The sequence below is a fragment of the Bufo bufo genome, chromosome 11, assembly GCF_905171765.1.
Source record: "Bufo bufo chromosome 11, aBufBuf1.1, whole genome shotgun sequence".
Classification (NCBI taxonomy): domain Eukaryota; kingdom Metazoa; phylum Chordata; class Amphibia; order Anura; family Bufonidae; genus Bufo; species Bufo bufo.
Genome location: NC_053399.1, coordinates 37,686,583 through 37,709,623, shown reverse-complemented (window position 1 = coordinate 37,709,623; position 23,041 = coordinate 37,686,583). Strand labels below are relative to the sequence as shown.

Below are 23,041 nucleotides of genomic sequence, written 5' to 3'. Positions count from 1 at the left end.
GTCTTGGCTATGTTAAAGATAATACAAACTGATCCGTTCTGAACGGATGCAGACGTTTGTATTATCTGAACGGATCTGTCTGTGCAGATCCATGACGGATCCGCACCGAACGCGGTGAATGTAGCCTAACATGTTAAAGGCGTCCTACTTTTCTTTGTGGAACAGCCCCTACTATCAGCTAATGGGGGTCTGACTGCTGTAACGTGCAGTGATCAGCTCTTATCACTGGGGAAGCTCTGGCTGCTGCAGGACAAGTTTACTGTGGTATATACAGTACTGCCCGTTCAATGGCTGATCTTGTAATAAATGACATACAGTATGCTAGGCTGGTCTTGATAGGGCCTGCACTGCCAAAGGAGGCGAGTAATTTATGACGAGGCGCACTCCGTACTCTGAAATCTACTCACGCTCGTAGCTTGCGTAGTATTCAGGAATTCAGTCCTCATTTACGCCAGCTTCTAGTGTAAACAATGATAAATGTGCTGGGACCATTGAACCCAGACACACCCCACCCTCGCTGTGCTTTTTGGAAACAGGCGAGAGCAGAGTAAAAGTTTTGGTTAAAAAAGTAATAATGGTATTTTGAAAAGTCAAAAAACTGGGGTTTTACAACTTTTTAACGCCAAAAGGAAAGGAGTAGAGAAATGATAATTTCCCCACAAAGATAAGCTTATCACCACCGCTCTATGGGGACGAGCGAACTATTCAGCAATCGCTTGTCCCCATAGAAAATCATTGCTTCAGTGCAGCAGATCGCCGTTTATACACCATGATCTGCTACGCAGAAACCAATGATTTTACATGCCGATAGACTGACCCCATCGCTGATATCTTCTACTCTGTCAGATTATCAGGAACAAGCGTTTATACAAATGCTCTTCCACAATTATCTGCCAGATAATCGGTAAAGGGACCCTTACACTGTCCAATCAGTGCAGACAGAGCCAGACTATGTAGGGACACACCACTTTGAAAAAGGGATAGTTAGGCCTCATTCACATGGCAGTGAATCATGATGTCCATTGCTTTTAATGTGTTTATTCACACATCCTTGTCTTTCCACTGACCCACAACAAACATGCACTACTTTACTTCATGGTGCAGACTAAATGCACCCATTGTCTATCAGTCCATGAAAATCACTGACCGAACACGGATGGCATCCATGTACCATCAGTTATTTTCCCTGACCATTGATAGGCGATCCTCTGGAAATTACTTTTTCGGCCTAGTGGTGCACATAAGATAACGGCTGACATACGGACCAATAAAGGAACCTTCACAAACCTCTTCACAGATGAAACACAGACCATCTTGTCACAGACGTGTGAATGAGGTCTAACAGGTAGTTGTCAATTTATTCATAAATACTTCAGGAGGAATAATAAAGTACTAGCATGATGTTGAACTTTAAGAAAAGATGTTCCAGGATTGTAGTTTCTTGGGAATACTAACATTTATTATAGCGGACAAGTCTTCGTCAGCATGGTGGGATTGGTAAATCTGCGGGCCAGCTATCGTGAGCTTGTTCATGTGAGGTCAGGTAAACCTAAGGCTAGCAGCATGCCTGTTGCTGATATTAACCTGTTGTATTCTCTTGTACTTCTCAGATTTTCCAAGACCTTGGCACCACAGTTCTGTCAGAAGCTATTAGCGGCTATAATGTGTGTCTATTTGCCTATGGACAGACCGGCTCAGGGAAGACGTACACAATGATGGGTACTCCAGTAAGTGATATTCATATACTGTTTACCGTATTTTGCCCTATAAGACGCACCTGCCCATAAAACACACCTAGGTTTTAGAGGAGGAAAAGAAGAAGAAAAAATATTTTTCATCAGACCTCAGCTCAAAGCCACAATCAGACCTTAGATCAGACCCCTAATGTGAATATGACCCCACAATCAGACCTCGAATCAGACTCCCAATGTGAATATGACCCCCGGATGCCGCCGCTGCTCCTGAGATCTAGCGATCTTGTTCTTCCTGCCGCGCGCTGTGCTGTGACTGCGCAACGTGAGGTCACAATGCCCTACTGTGCGCAGTGACAGCACAGCGCGCGGCCAAGGAAGACCAGGAAGTGGTGAGTACAGAACTCTGGGAGCGCTGCATTCACCGCTTTCCTGTCCTCCTGTGCTAATGAGCGCTCCTTAGTATTCGCCCCATAAGATGCACTGACATTTTCCCCCCACTTTGGGAAGGGTGGTGCATCTTATAGGGTGAAAAATATGGTTTATGTTTGAGTAATTAAGGTAATGGCAGAATATTGATCATGATCATTTTCAAGCTTGAGGTTGGTAATGATTGTACAGTAAGATGCTCAGTTAGAATTTTACTAACTGTTCTTTATTCTTGGGGCTCTGACATGGCAGAGCCTGTACCAACCGCACACAGTTCTTATAGGTCCTTTTTACGGACTACTACTCTGCTCCTAAATGTAATGCACAGTATTCTTTCCTAGAACCAATGCATCTCAGGGAGAATAATATAGCATACAGTGGAGCATGCCACAGTTTTTCATTGTATATAAAATATGCCAATGTATGTGCTTTTGCTGCCATAACATGTGGGATTTTTAGATTTTAATGTTCACCATTTTTTGCGTGGTTATTTTCTTAATAGGCATCAATTGGATTAACACCCCGCATTTGTGAGGTAAGTCCATATTATATAGTATTTTCAGGCACAAACGTGGTAAATGCTGACACAAGTAGGAAATGCTGGCATATGCATCTAGCACATACAGATACACAAGTGCAATAAATACAGCACATACATACGGTACAGTACAGTAGAAAACACCTGGACATTAGTATATAGTTATTGTTATCCTTTCAGTTTACCATATATTTCTCACATTAAATATATTTTGTCATAAATAAGTGATCATGTACTCTCATTCTACTGTTCGCAGGGTCTGTTCAGTTATAATGATGGCTCTCCAGGCACTCCATCCTCAAGCCGGATTGAAGTGAGGTGAATCATACTCAGTCATAAAAGTATATCAAAGTCTTCTGGTGCTTCTATTTACAAAAATATATGTGGAACGGTAGGACCTCCACCAATCTAATAGTTATCCCATATGCTATTCTTAGGGGATAACTTAATGCAGGGACGCTCAACCTGCGGCCCTCCAGCTGTTGTAAAATTACAACTCCCACCATGCCCGGCTATAGGCTGATATCTGTAGTCTGTCCGGGCATACTGGGGGTTGTAGTTTTGCAACATCTGGAGGGCCGCAGGTTTGGCATCCCTGACTTAATGTGACTGGAATTCCCGGAATTTAATGGTTGAACTAATAATCATCTTGTGAATGGTTGTTTCGCAGACACGGCCATACACGTTTAAGTCCACATTGGCCATTAGAGTTGTTCAAACTGGCCATACATGTGATGGATAAACATTCTTTTCAAAGGTGGCTTAGTGGTTAGCACTGGTGCCTTGCAGCGCTGGTGGCCTGGGTTTGAATCCGACCAAGGACAACATCTGCATGGAGTTTGTATGTTCTTCCCATGTTTGTGTGCGTTTCCCCCGGGTACTTCAGTTTCCTCCCACACTCCAAAGACATACTGATAGGAACCTTAGATTGTGAGCCCCATTGGGGGCAGAGTGATGGTAATGTCTGTAAAGTGCTGCCGAATGTGTCAACGCTATGTGAATGAGTATAGCAAATCAGTTGGCTAAAATTATCATTCGCCGTAAAATTTCACCCAGCGAACGATTGCTTTTAGTTAAAATCGGCTGTTTTGATCAGTTTTAGACTAATGTATATAGGTACCTTAAGGTCTCATGCACAAGGCAGAACATTTTGGAGGGAGATGTGCAGACTCCTTGCTGCTGTGTACTCTGTCACCCACAGTATGGTGCTCTGACAGAAAAAAAGTCTGTGTGCCTCCATATGAAATCAGAAATATTGTAGGGCTCCGTAAAGTCTATAAGTGACATATCATAGCCCCATACAACAGGGAAGTTTTACAGATCTGTAATATAGCTGTGTGCATGGGGCCTAAGTGATATATAGTAAAAAAGTTGGTGGGCGGGATGTGCTACTGAAAGACTATTATCACATCATTTTACATTTGTATGAATACCATGGATGCAGTACAGATAAGCTACGGCCTGTATGCTGCTCTCTTTTTTCAAGTCACAATTACAAAATTACAGCTTGTTGTGATTGATGCTTGTGAAACAATATATTCTTTAGGAAATGGAGTTGCTAAGTGCAAATAGTTTAGTCTTTTGGTGGTTTCATATTGTGAATGCATATACAGTACTAAACTTTATGCTTACTACTTAATCAAAATAGTCTTCATAACCACTTTTGGGAGAAGTTTACATGTACGATGGTTGGGAGGACTTGGAGCCTTCGTATTTGTCTCATTGGGCATAATAAACACATTACATATGTCTGTACAATGCAATAATTCAAGACATTTTTGTTTAAAAGTTTTCTAGAGATTTATAATGAGCGAGTCCGGGATTTGCTACACCAGTCTGATCAGAAGAAACCCTATACACTGCGGGTCCGGGAGCACCCGGAGAAGGGGCCATATGTGCAAGGTATGATAGTAAAGCAAATGCACCTGGAGACTAAGTAGTATGAAAACCTTCTGTATGTTACTCTGTGCATTAATTGAAGGTGATGCAGGATCCTATAGCACAATGTCAATCTCTCCTCTTTTTTTAATGGAGAACACTGCCTGGCCACAAGCTATAATGGAGTAACAGTGTCTCTCCCATGTGAAGTCCAGGGAGGCCATCTCAACTTTCATGGGCACAGGGCTCTGATGATCATCCCAGCCCCCTTCATTCTAGTATTATTGGAGTCTTAGCATCCTTATCCCCCCGATACTATGTTTGACAACTGATTTATTTTTTTTTGCACAAAAGGATGTGCCTAATATTACACTTTTCATCTAGCTTCATCTGCTGCAGTAAATTTTGGGTGAGGCTTTTTAGATTACATGCAGCGATCACCTCCACTCTATGGGGCCGAGCAGTGGCTAATGGCTTTGTTCTTCCTCATACAGCTTTATTGTTTCTGTTCACCGAGCACGATCTGCTGCCTGAAAACGACGATTTAATGCGCTGCATGAAAGATCATTTCACCCGATGAACAGCGGCACCCTTAGACGGACCGATTATCTGAAACGAGCATTTGTAGTAACATTCGTTCCCAATAATCTGCCCGTGTAAACCCGCCATAAAATAATGTTCATGAATAACTATTGACGACCAATGAAGACAGAACTAGTCTGCCATGTGCGGGGAATACAGTGTACAGTATTGAATGGCAGGTTGTACCTCGTCTGTACACTACCACTTTATTATGTAGGAAAGTGAAAAAGCAATAAAGATTGTCTTTGTGTTAAAAATTGTTATATTACACATTCAGCACATGACAATGCGGTCAGCAGTTAGATGAATAGAGGCGCTTGTGACGAACATCTCCATCAGGCACTTAGCTAATACTTATAATTAAAAGCATGTGGATTTCTCTTCAGTTTCATAGAAAACCTTGTGCATCTCAAAAACAAAACTGAAAATACATAAAAGGACATTGTTGGTAGCTGATGAAGATAACATAACTGCAGATTACATTTGCTTGTATTTACCACGCTGTTTTAGATAAAAGTTAGATACGGTTTTCACTGGTTCCTGTTGGTAGAAGTTCACATCAATTGTAAATTTGTTCTCTTCCCCCTACATGCCCCAGGCCTTAGATGACGCTGCTCTAGCTCCACTTTTGTTAGGGGTTTTCTGGGATTTTAATATTGATGACCTATCCTCAGGGTCAATATCCATCAATATCAGATTGGCGGGGATCCGACACCCGGCATCCCCGCTGACCAGGTGTTTGAAGAGAAGGCCACGCTCTATGCGAGCGCATCCATCCCTTTATTGTTTAGCTGCTCGCTAGGTCATCAGTATTAAAATCCCGGAAAACCCCTTTAAAAAGCTATCAAAGTGGTTATCCCATGAATAATATAAACAACACCATACAGTACATGACCATCTCTTTCTAACAAAGCTAGAACCAGCCCTGTACCTTGTTCCCCTTTGCAGGTTCTATCTTTAACGGGAGTCTGTCCCCTGACATGTGATATAAATATAGCTCTGTGGGACACAAATACATAACACTGATGGTACTTTGGTTTAGTTTTTGAGAGTCTCCAAAGCACCAAAAACAAAGTTTTAAAGATATGCAAATTAGCTGTTGCAAGTGCCCAGGGGTGGCGAGTATGCTGCAAGTGCCCAGTGCTCCCTGCCTTACTTGTGCCTGACTCCTCCCCTCTTTATTGTCCGGCCAGCCCTGTATCATTGTGGTATCATTCTTATCTCCATTCGTATTTCAGCACCTGCATGGATCTCCGCGGGGGCCAGGCATGCGCATAGTGATATGCAGTGCGCATGCGCCGGTTAAGTAACTAGTAACCAACGCATGGGCACTGTATATCAGGGACTATACAGAGGGGAGGAGTCAGGTGCAATTAAGGCGGGGAGCACTGGTTACTTGCAGCACACTCGCCGCCCCTGGGCATTTGTGATATCTAATTTGCATATCTTTAGAACTTTGTTTTAGTGCTTTGGAGTCTCTCAAAAACTAAACAAAATTCCCATCAGTGTTATGTATTTCCGTTCAACAGAGCGGTAGGTCGTTATACCCTATGCTATGATGTTTTCCATACACAGTACACACACAGATGAGATTCTGCTTCCCTAACATTCGCTATAGAGGGTAGTATAGAGAAGCACTGAGCAGTGTATATGTGAATCCAGTAACTGTAAGACACACTCACTATTAGCTGCAGCAGCATGTCTGCGCGTGTTTCTCTGCTTCTCTCTCACTCGGCTCCTCATCCCTGCTGCCCAGCCTCTTCATAGACTTCTATGAGCGGCACATAGTCTGATCCCTTAGTGAGCGCAAAGTCTGTCTCATCTCTTAGGACAAATGGAGCAGTTGATTCAAAAAGACTGAACAGTTGGGGAAAAGGGCTGGGAAGGGAAGGAGTCTTATAAGTGAAGAAAGAAGCATTTTTCTCCGATTAGATACAAAGATTACAAAGTTTCTTAAATGCACTTGTTCTATTGATTGTATGCAAGGTTTGTTGAAAGTTCAGTCACTGCTTAAAGTGTTTTAAGAATTTTTGTTTCATTTTTCTTTTTCAGTTCAGCACTACTATACCATTGAAGATTAAATACAAAATATTTTCTTCTTTTTAGCAGTCAGTACAAACTCTTATATAGATAGGTAACCCATTCTTAGGAGGAAAGGTTATCTGTTAGTATAATAGTAGGTTGGTAGAATTATGATAACAGTATGACAGCTCCAGTGTTCTCTTGATAGGCCTAGATAAAGGTGTCCAGAGAAGAGTTTTGCACTTATATGTATAATTTATGATTCTCTAATTGAGTCATTCACGGCCTAACCTCTCAGGTCGGAATGAATGGTCGGACTGAGAAAGTCAAGCGAGGCTGTTTACTGGACTAATAGTCTAAACAAAGAAGAAGTTAAAGCGAGGACAGGAAGTAGTTACTTCAAAAAATTATATTCAGAAAACCACCCACCCATTTGCTGGAAGAAAAAAAACTATAAAAAATTACTTGAAATATTTACATATACAGTGGATATAAAAAGTCTACACACCCCTGTTAAAATGTCAGGTTTCTGTGATGTAAAAAAAATGAGACAAAGATAAATCATTTCAGAACTTTTTCCACCTTTTTAATGTCACCTATAAACTGTACAACTCAATTGAAAAACAAACAAAAGAAAAAATATAAAAATAAAATAATATGGTTGCATAAGTGTGCACACCCTTAAACTAATAATCTGTTGAAGCACCTTTTCATTTTATTATAGCCCTCAGTCTTTTTGGGTATGAGTCTATCAGCATGGCACATTTTGACTTGGCAAGATTTGCCTACTCTTCTTGGCAAAAACACTCCAAATCTGTCAGATTGCGATGGCATCTCCTGTGCACAGTCCTCTTCAGATCACCCCACAGATTTTCAATCGGATTCAGGTCTGGGCTCTGGCTGGGCCATTCCACAACTTTAATCTTCTTCTGGTGAAGCCATTCCTTTGTTGATTTGGATGTATGCTTTGGGTCGTTGTCATGTTCAGCTTTCTAGCAGAAGCCTGAAGGTTTTGTGTCAATATTGACAGGTATTTGGAACTGTTCATAATTCCCTCTAGCTTAACTAAGGCCCCAGTTCCAGCTGAAGAAAAACAACCCCAAAGCATGATGCTGCCACCACCATGCTTCACTGTGGGTATGGGGTTATTTTGGTGATGTGCAGTGTTGTTTTTGCGCCAAACATATTTTTTGGAATTATGGCCAAAAAGTTCAACCTTGGTTTCATCAGACCATAACACCTTTTCCCACATGCTTTTGGGAGACTTCAGATGTGTTTTTGCAAAATGTAGCCTGACTTGGATGTTTTTCTTCGTAAGAAAAGGCTTTCGTCTTGCCACTCTACACCACAGCCCAGACATTTTAAGAATACGGGAGATTGTTGTCACATGTACCACACAGCCAGTACTTGCCAGATATTCCTGCAGCTCCTTTAATGTTGCTGTAGGCCTCTTGGTCGCCTCCCAGACCAGTTTTCTTCTCGTCTTTTCATCAATTTTGGAGGGACGTCCAGTTCTTGGTAATGTCACTGTTGTGCCATATTTTCTCCACTTGATGATGACTGTCTTCACTGTGTTCCATGGTATATCTAATGCCTTGGAAATTATTTTGTTCCCTTCTCCTGACTGATACCTTTTAACAATGAGACCCCTCTGATGCTTTGGAAGCTCTCTGTGGACCATGGCTTTTGCTGTGGGATGCGACTAAGAAAATTTCAGGAAAGACCAACTAGAGCAGCTGAACATTATTTGGGGTTAATCAGAGGCACTTTAAATGATGGCAGGTGTATGCTGACTCCTATTTAACAGGATTTTGAATGTGATTGCTTAATTCTGAACACAGCTACATCCCCAGTTATAAGAGGGTGTGCACACTTATGCAACCACATTATTTTAGTTTTTTTTTACTTTCTTCCCTCCACCTAAAAGATTTCAGTTTGTTTTTCAATTGAGTGGCACAGTTTATAGGTCACATTAAAGGTGGAAAAAGTTCTGAAATGATTTGTCTTTGTCTAATTTTTTTTACAGCACAGAAACCTGACATTTTAACAGGGGTGTGTAGACTTTTTATATCCACTGTAGGTTATATTAACCTGTGGTAAAAAAATGTTCGTATTGTTACATACGTTTTATACAAAGGCCTCTTGCACACAACCATGTGCTGGCCGTGCCCATGCTGCGGACCGCAATTTTGCGGTCCGCAATGCACGGGCACCGACCGTGGGCCAGCCTTACGGATCGCGACCCCATTCACTTGAATGGGATCTGCCATCCGTCCGTTCCGCAAAAAGATAGGACAAGTTCTATCTTTTTGTGCAACGGAAACACAGACCGGAACCCCACAGAAGCACTCCGTAGTGCTTGCGTAGGGTTCTGTTCCGTGCTACTGTTCCGCATCTCCGACCAGTGCCCCGTGTATTGCGGACCCGCTGTATGTGGACCGCAATACGGCCACGGCCGGGCACACAGTCATGTGCAAGAGGCCAAACAGTGAAGGCAAAATGCTTAATTCAGGGGCTAGAGGAAATGCATCTGTTTCCAGGACCAGTGCAAAGCAGTTGTGTGATTATCTACAGTCGTGGCCAAAAGTTTTGAGAATTACATAAATATTGGAAATTGGAAAAGTTGCTGCTTAAGTTTTTATAATAGCAATTTGCATATACTCCAGAATGTTATGAAGAGTGATCAGATGAATTGCATAGTCCTTCTTTGCCATGAAAATTAACTTAATCCCAAAAAAAACTTTCCACTGCATTTCATTGCTGTCATTAAAGGACCTTCTGAGATCATTTCAGTAATCGTCTTGTTAACTCAGGTGAGAATGTTGACGAGCACAAGGCTGGTGTAATGACCGGCGTCACACACAGGGAGGGAAAAGGGAAAGCCCTGCCCAAGGGAGAGGGAAAGGTGGTGACCCCTAACTCACCTTGCGGCTGGCACCTGACTGCCCTGACGTCCCTAGACGGGTTCCTCACCCGTGCGGCAATCACGTGCCTAAACCCTGGCTTTCCCTAAAATAAGCCCTAGATAGTGAACGGGCCGGTGGGATCGCTAGTCCGCACCACTGTCACTAAGAGGGAAACACCAGGGAGAGGACAGACAAAACAGACAAACACATACACCCAGGTGGGTGACCACAATGGACCACAAAGGTCCAACAGGGATCCGGAGGGTAGCGTTCTGGACCAACTACCAGAGAACTCAGCAACACAGCTCCAGAGGGTCAGAATAGATGTCTAGGCAGGAAGCTCTATATCTGGCAACCAGAGAAGTGTGAGAGGGGAATATAAGGAGGTTTGGGAGTGCTGGACAAGGAACAGCTGAGGAGAAGGAGCTACGGATCCCTGAGTGAGCCAAAAGGGTTTGCAAAGCAAACCCAGAAAGCTACCATAAGGAAACAGCCCTATCTTACATAGAGCGTGCAGCCAACCGCTGCGACTTCCTGACCCCAGGCGTGGTTCTTGACAGCCTCGTGACAGCTGGAGATCATTATGTCAGGCTGATTGGGTTAAAATGGCAGACTTGACATGTTAAAAGGAGGGTGATGCTTGAAATCATTGTTCTTCCATTGTTAACCATGGTGACCTGCAAAGAAACGCGTGCAGCCATCATTGCGTTGCATAAAAATGGCTTCACAGGCAAGGATATTGTGGCTACTAAGATTGCACCTCAATCAACAATTTATAAGATCATCAAGAACTTCAAGGAAAGAGGTTCAATTCTTGTTAAGAAGGCTTCAGGGCGTCCAAGAAAGTCCAGCAAGCGCCAGGATCGTCTCCTAAAGAGGATTTAGCTGCGGGATCGGAGTGCCACCAGTGCAGAGCTTGCTCAGGAATGGCAGCAGGTAGGTGTGAGCGCATCTGCACGCACAGTGAGGCGAAGACTTTTGGAAGATGGCCTGGTGTCAAGAAGGCCAGCAAAGAAGCCACTTCTCTCCAAAAAAAAATCAGGGACAGATTGATCTTCTGCAGAAAGTATGGTGAATGGACTGCTGAGGACTGGGGCAAAGTCATATTCTCCGATGAAGCCTCTTTCCGATTGTTTGGGGCATCTGGAAAAAGGCTTGTCCGGAGAAGAAAAGGTGAGCGCTACCATCAGTCCTGTGTCATGCCAACAGTAAAGCATCCGGAGACCATTCATGTGTGGAGTTGCTTCTCATCCAAGGGAGTGGGCTCACTCACAATTTTGCCCAAAAACACAGCCATGAATAAAGAATGGTACCAAAACACCCTCCAACAGCAACTTCTTCCCTCAATCCAACAACCAACAGTTTGGTGAAGAACAATGCATTTTTCAGCACGATGGAGCAGCGTGCCATAAGGCAAAAGTGATAACGAAGTGGCTCGGGGACCAAAACGTTGACATTTTGGGTCCATGGCCTGGAAACTCCCCAGATCTGAATCCCATTGAGAACTTGTGGTCAATCCTCGAGGCGGGTGGACAAACAAAAACCCACTAATTCTGACAAACTCCAAGAAGTGATTATGAAAGAATGGGTTGCTATCAGTCAGGAATTGGCCCAGAAGTTGATTGAGAGCATGCCCAGTCGAATTGCAAAGGTCCTGAAAAAGAAGGGCCAACACTGCAAATACTGACTCTTTGCATAAATGTCATGTAATTGTCGATAAAAGCCTTTGAAACGTATGAAGTGCGTGTAATTATATTTCACTACATCACAGAAACAACTGAAACAAAGATCTAAAAGCAGTTTAGCAGCAAACTTTGTGAAAACGAATATTTGTGTCATTCTCAAAACTTTTGGCCACGACTGTACATGACTGATAAGTACACAACTACTAATTTTTTTTATTTTCCGTTTTATATAGAATTTATGTACTTAAAAGGAATCCGTCACCTCCAAAATTGGTTTCCAAGTAAGCACACCACCATGTTGGGTAGGTCCCTTCCCCAAAAAAATACCCATAACTTTCTTGTTAAAATCCAGTCCTCTAATTCTGAGAAATGCTTCTTTTTATTTTTATGCATATAAGGGTTTAGGTGCTCCATGGACAGTGTCAATACGCTTGGTGCACCATCTTTCCACCATAATTCCGCCCAGAAGTGTCCCTGCTGTTTTAATGACAGTTCCTGTGATGAGGCAGGGGAAGCCAGGTGCACAGAACAGAGCCGCCCTACCCATGACGCTCCAAAAACCTTACTTGCATAAAAATAAAAACAAGCATTTCTCAGGATTAGATGATTGAATTTACACAAGAAAGGTATGGTTATGTTTCGGGGCACCTACCCTAAGGGTCCATTCACACGTCCGCAAAATGGGTCCGCATCCGTTCCGCAATTTTGCGGAACGGGTGCAGACCCATTCATTTTCAATGGGGCCGGAATGTGCTGTCCGCATCCACATTTGCGGATCCGCACTTCCGCATCCGCACTTCCGCATCCGTGCTTCCTTTTCCGCAAAAAAATAGAACATGTCCGATTCTTGTCCGCAATTGCGGAGAAGATTAGTCATTTTCTATTAGTGCCGGCGATGTGCGGTCCGCAAATTGCGGAATGCATATTGCCAGTGTCCGTGTTTTGCGGATCCGCAGAACACTTATGGACGTGTGAATGGACCCTTAATGGCAGTACGCTTACTTTGAAGCTTATACTGAAGGTGACAGGCTCCCTTAAAAACGCATCCATCTTGCATGATTATGTTGTTGTGAATTTAGAACAAGTCATTTCTCTACATTTTTCTGTTGCTGGATGTTTTACTGCTACCGGTAGCCATGAGACACTACTTGTGAATAAAGAAAGGCAGCAAGATTTGTAAGGCTCTCCCTTCCATACACATTAAAACTGCAATAGGATTGTGTTTAGGATCTATGGTGTTGCACATGTAATGGCACTTATTGGTCTTATTGTGGTGTAGTAGTGCCCCCTACTGGAGAAAGCTATCTGAAACAACTCCAAATTACAGCAGAATTGCAGTCGGATCCTTCTTATACTATTACACCGCAGTATAGGTTATCTTTTATAAATACTTACACGCACAGTTTGCATTTACGTTTTTGGCGAGTTTGTCTATGACATTACCTAAAGGGAGACTCGTAACTTGTGAATAATTTAGCAGTTTCTAATTAATACTTATGTCCACCACTGTAATGTTTACACACAAATTTATCTGCTTTAATTTAATTTTTTCTTTTTCTTTTGCTTCTTAAAATAGGATTATCACAGCATGTAGTTACTGATTATGAACAAGTTGTTGGTCTCCTAGAGCAAGGGATAGAAAACCGGTACTGTCTCAACATTTTATTCTTTATTTTAGCTGTGATGTTCTCATTTATGTATGTGCTAGTTGGTGTGACTTCTTTGTAAAAATGCTTAAAAAATGTTTGTTTTTTGTTTTATTTTTAGGAGGGGGGGGGGTTGTTCACTTAAAGTGTATTGAACAGGGCTCTAGGTCGTCACATACTTTATGCATGGTACTATGTTTAGGCTTTGTTCACTTTGTCCTTATTATGTACTAAGAGTAGTTGGTGTTAGATCATCATATTATTAACTTGTCCTACTGTTTTTGCCTGTTAAAATGTTCAAGATTTTTTATTAAATGAACAATTCAACGTGTTACTGTCACGATTTAAATATAGTCCCTAAACTGCAAACTTGAGGACCAGCATTGTATGGGAAGCATATGTATAGCTTAACCCATAATAAACCATGCGTCGTATTATAAATGCGTAGCGAGAGATGTGTTCATCTATATATGTGGCTTGTCCACACTCATAGGTAAGCTTATTGTAATATGAAAAATTAACACAGAATATTTGGTCTGCAGAACCTGTGTAAGTGTCTATCTGTTGTAAAGAATTTACTGTAATTGTCTTTCACTGTAGAATAACAGCAGCTACCCACGTCCATGATGCCAGTAGCCGTTCTCATGCCATCTTTACTATCCAGTATACACAGGTGAATTCTACTAATCATAATTATCATTATAAATTATTGTGGACTATTCTAGTGGTTTGGTAACACACAGTACGTGGCAGGATGATTCCTTAAAGGGGTTGTCTCATGACAGACAATGGGGGCATATCGGTGGGACCTGCACCTATATTGAGAACAGAGCCCTTAAAGTGAAGGAGGGCGCACTGCTTATGTGCAGCCGCCCTCTATTCATTTTCTATGGGCCGCCGAAAATAGCTGAGCGCTGGCTCCCATTCACTTCTCTGGGGAGCCGGCTTGGTGGTGGCTGGACCGGAGTCCTCCAGCCACCACCTTGCGGGGCTCCGTTCTCAATATAGGTGCGGGTCCTGGCAGTGGGAGCTGCAGTGGGAGCTGTCTATGATGAGACAACCACTTTAAGCTTGCAACTTGCTTAGCTCATTTATATGCAGGCGATATGGAAAGTCTTCAGACCCGTTCACTTTTTTTCACATTTTATGTTGCAGCCTTTTGTTAAGATAAAAAAAAATTCAGTTTCCTCCATCACTGTGCACACAATTCTCGGTAGGGGACCGACAACTAAAGGCAGCTCTATTCGCTTATGATGTAGTGTTATTTTTAACGAGACCGAAGGAGCAAATAGATCGCATATTTGGGGCTTTAAAAAGATTCAGAGATTACTCCGGTTATCGGGTGAATATTTCTAAATGTGAACTGATGTCCCTGGCCCCGGTTGATAGGCAACCAATAACATCGGTATCCCACATATCTGTTACGCAGGTCAAAGCTCACATTACTTATTTGGGTATTAAAATAGGGAGAATGCCTCACTCTTTATACCAGTTGAATTTCACCCCCTTGATTTCTAAAATACTAAGTGATTTAGACAGGTGGCAAGGCTTGCCGCTTTCGTTGGTGGGGAGATGCCACCTAATTAGAATGATGTGTATGTCAACTGTTGTATCACCTCCAGACAATCCCACTGCTCTTACGCCATGCTGATGTCCATCTGCTGGAGCGTAGATTTCTTAGATTTATATGGAAAGGTTATAACCTAACATGTATTAGCCGCCATATTCTAGATTGGATTAATGATACATCATACTATTCGAACTTACAACTGGAACAACAACTAGTCAGACCCTGGAACTTGGTGACCCTGATGCACACAAAGTTCTCGGGGCTACCGACCCCAATAAAGAGGTCCCTAGTTTTCAGAGACACCATAATAACATGGAAAGTACTGAGGAAGCATTTCCCCCTGCCCTACCAATTCTCTAAACACCTCCCCCTTACCAATAATCCATCATTTAAACCAGGAATGGATAGTAAGATCTTTCGGCAGTGGGTAAGTAAGGGAGTTAAAAGAATGGGAGACTTATTCCATGAGACAGAATCACGATGGGCAACACTGCCTGAGTTAGCGGGGAGGTAGGGATTGAGAACTGTGGGGCTGGGCACGTGGGAAACATACTGAATAAAATCGTCAGATTTCAAGGAGCTATGACACCATCCTTGGCCATTTTACATGCAGAGGAGGATATGGATGATCAGGGAGACAGAGGTAAGAGGAATAGAGATCTTCCTCCTATAGGTCATAGGCTATTGATCGCCAAAAGGTGGCATAATGGTTGAAACCAGACATTCCTGCCATAGATGCGGTAATAGGACAACTCAGGAATACTTTTCATTTAGAATGGCTTGAGTCTCTCAAACAGATTGAGACACTGGGGAAGAAATTATTCCATACATGGAAGCTGTTTATCCTAGAATATGTCCCATATTTGGAATACCCAAGGGTGATGGGTCCCTTTTAAGCTCTCATCTTGGTACTTGATAGAGGATCTGAAGGGCACTTTGGGGAAATTAAAGGTCTCTTAAGCATCTAATATGTGCTCACTGAGATAATACGATTATTATACGTTGATGGTTATAATAACCGTATTTGGGGGATTTGAGAGGAGAGGTTTAGGCACAAGGAGAGGCTGCAAAGGGAATAATCTTTCGGGGAGGAGTTTTGAGTTGAGAAAGGAATTATTTGGGATAATTTCCTGCGGTCTAGAATTATTATATCCATTTGATGTGCACACTTTGTCTTGATTAGGCTACTTTCACACTTGAATATACATATACATAAACTTGAATATAACAATTGTACTGGACACTATCAGTAGTAACGAACTTGACCATCAGGATATCCATCCCATAGGATCATACATGTGTTTTTATATTTTTAGCGATACCCATTTTAGAGAATTATAAGTCTATATAGCATATTGTTTAATAATAATTTTATAGGTATTCTTTTATAATTTTTTGTTGTATCAATTTGGTACTATATTTCATATAAATAAAATATATTATTGTATATCATACTCTCCTGTGTGACCTCAAGTGTAGGTGTGACCTACTACACTTTCTATTTGTAGAATTATTATATCCATTTGATGTGCACACTTTGTCTTGATTAGGCTACTTTCACACTTGCGGCAGAGTGATCCGGCAAGCAGTTCCGTTGCCGGAACTGCCTGCCGGATCCGGCAAAACGTATGCCAACTGATGGCATTAGTAAGACTGATCAGGATCATGATCAGTCTAAAAAATGCCTGATCAGTCAAAAAAATGCATTGGAAATGCCGGATACGTCATCCAGGTGTCATCCGGCAAAACGGATCCGGCATTTACTACATTCCTATAGGAAAAAATGCCGGATTCGGCATTCAGGCAAGTCTTCCGTTTTTTTCGCCGGAGATAAAACCGTAGCATGCTACGGTTTTCTCTTTTGCCTGATCAGTTAAAATGACTGAACTGAAGACATCCTGATGCATCCTGAACGGATTACTCTCCATTCAGAATGCCTAGGGATATGCCTGATCAGTTATTTTCCGGTATAGAGCACCTGTGACGGAACTCTATGCAGGAAAAGAAAAATGCTAGTGTGAAAGTACCCTTATTGGAATACTGTATTGATGTAATGCTGTACACTTAGGCCTCTTTCACACTTGCGTTGTTGGGATCCGGCATGCACTTCCGTTGCCGGAGGTGCCTGCCGGATCCGGAAAAACGCAAGTGTACTGAAAGCATTTGAAGACGGAACCGTCTTCCAAATGCGTTCAGTGTTACTATGGCACCCAGGACGCTATTAAAGTCCTGGTTGCCATAGTAGGAGCGGGGAGCGGGGGAGCGGTATACTTACAGTCCGTGCGGCTCCCCGGGCGCTCCAGAATGACGTCAGAGCGCCCCATGCGCATGGATGACGTGATCCATGTGATCACATGATCCATGCGCTTGGGGCGCCCTGACGTCACTCTGGAGCGCCCCGGGAGCCGCACGGACGGTAAGTACACTGCTCCCCCGCTCCCCGCTACACTTACCATGGCTGTCAGGACTTTAGCGTCCCGGCAGCCATGGTAACCACTCTGAAAAAGCTAAATGTCGGCTCCGGCAATGCGCCGAAACGACGTTTAGCTTAAGGCCCGATCCGGATCAATGCCTTTCAATGGGCATTAATTCCGGATCCGGCCTTGCGGCAAGTGTTCCGGATTTTTGGCCGGAGCAAAAAGCGCAGCATGCTGCAGTATTTTCTCCGGCCAACAAACGTTCCGTACCGGAACTGAAGACATCCTGATGCATCCTGAACGGATTACTCTCCATTCAGAATGCATTAGGATAATCCTGATCAGGATTCTTCCGGCATAGAGCCCCGACGACGGAACTCTATGCCGGAAGACAATAACGCAGGTGTGAAAGAGCCCTTATTTGGAAACAGAAAATAATAAAATGTTTTTTTTTAAAAAGCACCGATCCACAAAAAATACGGATGACGTCCTTTTAGCATCCGTATTGCCGGCACAGACACTGAAACAAAATACGTTCGTGTGCATGTAGCCTAATGAGAAAGTGAAAACAGAAAGTTCAAAATCTTTGCTAATTTATTGAAAAGGGACTTGTTGAAGCACCTTTGCCAGTGATTATGGCCTCCAGTATTCTTGGGGATGATGCCACAAGGTTTGCACACCTGGATTTGGGGATTTTCTGCCATTCTTTTCTGAAGATCCTCTCGAGCTCTGTCAGATTGGATGGGGAACAGCAGTGGACAGCCATTTTCAGGTCTTTCCAGAGATGTTCAATTGTTCAAGTCAGGGATCTAGCTGGGTCACTCAAGAACAGTGTTGTACCTAAGCCACCACTGTGTTGTCTTCGCCGTGTGCCTAGGGTCATTGTCTTTTTTGAAGGCAAACTTCAGCACAGTCTGAGGCCCAGAGCACTCTGGATCAGGTTTTCATTAAAAATATCTCTGTACTTTGCTCCATTCAGCTTTCCCTCAACCCTTACCAGTCTCTTTATCCCAGCCACAAAAAACCCCACAGCATGATGCTGCCACCACCATGCTTTACAGTAGGGATGGTACTGAGCGGATGATGAGCAGTTCAATCCTGGTTTCATCGGACCAGATAACCTTGTTTCTCACAGTCTGAAAGTTCAGGTGGGCTTTCATGTGTCTTTTACACACTGCACACAGGATCTTTTGAGCGCAGCCAGAGTGACCATAGGATTCTTGGTCACTGCCCTTAACATGATCCTTTTCCCCCATTACTTAGTTTGGTGGGTTGGCCAGCCCTAGAGAGAGTCCTGGTTGTTCATACCTTCTTCCCTTTAAGAATTATGGAGGCTACTGTGCTCTTGGGAACTTTCAGTGCAGCAGAAATTTTTTGCACCCTTTCTTCAGATCTGTGCTTCCACACAATCCTGTCTCTGGACTCTACAGGCAGGACCAAATTTAAGTGTCGTAGCAAAGGGTCTGAATACTTGTGTGCATGTTAAAATTTTAGTTTTTCCTTTTTAATAAATTTGCAATAAATTCAGTTTTCACTTTATCATTATGGGGTATTGAGTGCAGGTTGATGGGGGTAAACTTGATTTTTCTTTATTTTAGGGCGCAACATAACAAAAAGTGAAAAAGATTTTATGAATACATTGCATGTATGACCCCAAAAAAGAGATCATCATTTCCCTTTAAATTAATAAATTCTGAAATACTCTGGGATACACTTTTACTTAGAACTCCCAATGTAAAACTGTCATTATCTGATTAATTGTCTTTACATTGTACCTGAACACTACTGCTTGCTGTTTTAGTCAGTAAAGGCCAAGGACAGATTGGACATAGACTCTACAGGGAAATTTCCCAGGGGGCCGCCCAAGCCCTTCTTACTGCCACTGGCCAAGTACATCATGATCTGATACTCTCAGCAGTAATTAACGCTGTGAGCATCAGGTACTCATGTTCGTGACCGGTGGCTGCAGATGTTCTCCTGAATTTAATGCTATAGCTGTCCTCAGGACAATCATACAGTTGAACATTGCAGCAAGGCATGAGAGCCGATGGCTCCATATCTTATTTATAGACAACTGGAGGAGGACAGAACATGAAGCTATTGATGGCCACTACAGCGAGACCGATTCTGGGGCAGTATCTAGTGCTGAACTCTGGTATTTATTAATGCTGGGGCAGTATTTTATGCTGCATTATGGTATTGCTGACCTCCTCTTCTTGTGTCGGCCCCAACTACTTGTGTAGGCCCGCCTTCTATCAATTTGAACCTACATGGGGTCCACTTTTAGTTTTTTTCCAGGGTCACTTTGAATTCCCAATCTGTCCCTGGTAAAGGAACCTTCCTATGAGTAGCAATAGATGATCTAATGCTAGTCAAATGCAGCCACTGCATTGGTTATGTAGTATCGCATGCCATCTGACCAGATGAATGGTGAACATGTAATGCATGGATGGGCAGGGCCCACCAAAACAAGAGCTGCTCTTTTTGAGAAACTCTCTGCTTTGGCTAATATTGGGAGGAACCACATTTATCCATGTTCCCTTTTAGAAGCTGAATTCTAGACGAGACAACCCTTCAAGTTGTGCAGTGATCTTCTAATTTCACAGTCCAATTTGTTTCTACACAGGCTTCGTTAGAAGATAATCTACCATCAGAAATTGCCAGCAAAATCAACCTGGTAGACTTGGCGGGCAGGTAGGATATTATGTTGTCAATAGTATTTGTTCAATAAAGCATTGGTTATATTCATGGTTTTCTTGTAGTGAAAGAGCTTCTCCAAATTACTGCAAAGACCGTCTCACCGAAGGCTCAAACATAAACAGGTCCTTGGTGACTCTTGGGATAGTCATCTCTGCATTAGGTATGGATTTGTGTTTCTCAGTAGAGAAATTACTGGGTGCAAAATATTGATGAAATAGCAGTCACGGGGCATCGTCTTTAGGAAAAAGGAAATACACCTAAAAAGTTTGCTGTTTTAGTAATCATTATAACTACTTTCACAATAGATTCTCTTGCCGTGGCATAATTTGTGTCTCCTTCATTAAAGGGGTATCCCATCTTACATAGTTGCGGTATATACTCACCCTTTGGGATAATGGATGCTCTCTTCCATACTTGTACGCCCCACTCTAAGTCTAAGGGAGGTATGGAAAGGGCTGAGCATGCAACACTTGGCTGTTGCCATAACTTCTGTACACTTCAATGGAAAGGGCAACTTCTCCATTGAAATATAGAGAGAGTGCGCTGGCCAGCAATTTTCAAACAGGGGTCACCAGATGCCCATTCTTTTGATATGAGGTGAGAGTCCCTCATATATGGTATGCCATATATGCCTAAAATGTGACTGTCCCTTTCAGAGGTCACAGTAACACCTGTACAAGATGTGAATCTCTGCACATGAGACTTTCTTTGGAGCAATGTTCAGTCCCTGCTGCCCACATCGTTGAGCCTAGCGCGTGCGGCAGGAACTGAATAAAGCTCACAGGCTGCGCGAACAACGTGCTCCAGATCATCATGGGAGCCACGCACTGACTGAAGGCAGGCTCCTGCTGTAACTGCTGGCATCAGAGTTAACTCCGATGCTGGCTGCTTAACTCCCTAGATGCTGGGGTCAACAGTGACCATAGCTATTAGGCAGTTGGGGAGACGAGGTCCCTCTGCCACTAACAGCCTTGGTAGCTGGGGGCTAACATTTATAGCAGACACAGCCTAATAGACTGCCTGACTAGCATGGTCTGTGGTTGTCTAATTATGTAAAACGTGTCTGGGATTAAAACATTAAAAATGTTTTTGTTTGTTTTTTGGGTGTGGGGGGTTTGATACTGCATGACTCTTGTCCATGGTCTGTGTCTAAAAATGCAGTTATTCCCAGTTAACTTCAATTAGGCCGAATGCCAATATTGGCTGTATCCGCCTTTTTTTTTTTTTTTTTTTTTTTTATAAATCTGGGACAACCCCTTTAATTAATTACCTACCAGTAATATCTAAAAGTATAAATGTTTTGTTAATTGTAGCTCAGAATTCCCAAATGAGTAGTAGCTGTCAAAGCATCAACAGCATCCTCAGTGATGGAGACAGCGGGATACCAAGCAGCCCCTCAGGAAGCAGTGCAACTGGATCAAAGCGGCAGCCATTTGTGCCTTACAGAGATTCCATTCTGACTTGGCTTTTAAAGGACAGTCTTGGGGGAAACTCAAAAACGATAATGATTGCCAGTAAGTTACCCATTTACATTTAAAATTATTGCTGCATACAATGATCACTAATTCATGCTTATTGCATACTGTTGAATTCAGTTTATAATCAGTATACAGTAATGCCCAAAGCTCCCCCTAGTGGTGTCAGCAGGCAGATGGATTTTCTTTTAGGGGAAAAACCGAGCGCAGACTGATCTAGCGATATGTTATGAAATAATCAGCGTAGGATTTTTGACCCAAAAATATTGCATTACAATCTGGACATTCATATTAAAGTGTAGAAAGCAAATTAATTTCCATGCAGGTTGGAGGACATGTAGACAGCTCCGTCACTAGCTGATCTTAGGAGATTTACACTGACTGTCTATACTACTTTTTTGTAATGTTGCAGTGTATTTTAGTAACTTACATAAGATTGTGGTTAGAAAAGAGAACTACGGTAGATTTGTAAGGTAGTGCTTGCTGCAGACAGTGCTGTACCCTGTATCTGCTTTAGAAATTATTCATGAACAGAATTACTTTTAGAGTCCCTGTCTAGACTTCCATCTGTTCTGTATTTATGGTTTATTACATGATTTGATTACATGATTATACTTTATTACATGTTAATATGGTTATTTCAGCTGTGTCTCCAGCAAGTAGCAGCTACAATGAAACTATAAGCACCTTGCGCTATGCGTCAAATGCCAAAAACATCATCAATAAACCCAGAGTGAATGAGGCAAGTATTGCTAAGTGTTGCCTATGTATAAATATAATCACGAGATTTGATTTTGACTATGTCTACTGCTGCATTTCATGGATTAAGATCAGTTCTGCCGTTGTTTTGCTTGACCGTGGATAAACATGTTGGAATAAAAAGTTCTTTTGTCTCAGTGCCCTAGATTGGACTAGAAGCATTGACTGCGGAAGAAACCATTGTGTGTGAAACAATGTAGACGTCTATGAAAGAAAGTCTTGTAAAAGGATCTTGAAGCCTTTTATATAGGTCTATATTTGATACACCCCATAGATACATTTGAACTTGCTTTTCAAATTGTTTGTTGCTTTGAGTATTACACACGTACTGTAGCAACTTTGGGGTCATTTATTAACCTGAAATATGTCTATATTAGGCTTATTTCAGGCGCAGATTGCGACTTCTTTCCGCTCACGCCAGGTCTAAAAAAGTGGGCATGGCGGGGACGGGCCGGCAAGGCCGTCTCATTCATCATTTTCTACGCCTGTTTTATTTGTAGAAAATGGTCTAAATGTAAGACAGCAAGGAAGATGTCTTACATTTAGAAGCGTCGCTGGATACGCCGAAGTTATAGAGAGGCCTGCGCCTCTTCATAACTTCGGCGATCCGGTGCTGGGGCTTTATTAAGATCGGCATCTAAAACGCTGGTTTTAAAGAATGACCCTCTTTGCGTTTTTTATTCCACCAAAGACATTTGTGGCATATCCGCATAAACTTCTATAAATGACTGATAGCCGGGAGG

General features: G+C 42.5%; 1 protein-coding gene across 1 annotated transcript in view; it reads left to right on the top strand.

Annotated features, from left to right (window-relative positions):
• Positions 1 to 23,041, top strand: part of STARD9 (StAR related lipid transfer domain containing 9) — a 172,040-nt gene that overhangs the window by 71,009 nt on the left and 77,990 nt on the right. The window contains exons 4-13 of the mRNA XM_040410985.1: positions 1,611 to 1,727; positions 2,623 to 2,655; positions 2,915 to 2,976; positions 4,448 to 4,560; positions 13,308 to 13,377; positions 13,978 to 14,050; positions 19,991 to 20,058; positions 20,127 to 20,224; positions 21,378 to 21,578; positions 22,184 to 22,281. Coding sequence (XP_040266919.1) covers positions 1,611 to 1,727; positions 2,623 to 2,655; positions 2,915 to 2,976; positions 4,448 to 4,560; positions 13,308 to 13,377; positions 13,978 to 14,050; positions 19,991 to 20,058; positions 20,127 to 20,224; positions 21,378 to 21,578; positions 22,184 to 22,281 — 933 coding nt within the window. The remainder of the gene's footprint in view (positions 1 to 1,610; positions 1,728 to 2,622; positions 2,656 to 2,914; positions 2,977 to 4,447; positions 4,561 to 13,307; positions 13,378 to 13,977; positions 14,051 to 19,990; positions 20,059 to 20,126; positions 20,225 to 21,377; positions 21,579 to 22,183; positions 22,282 to 23,041) is intronic.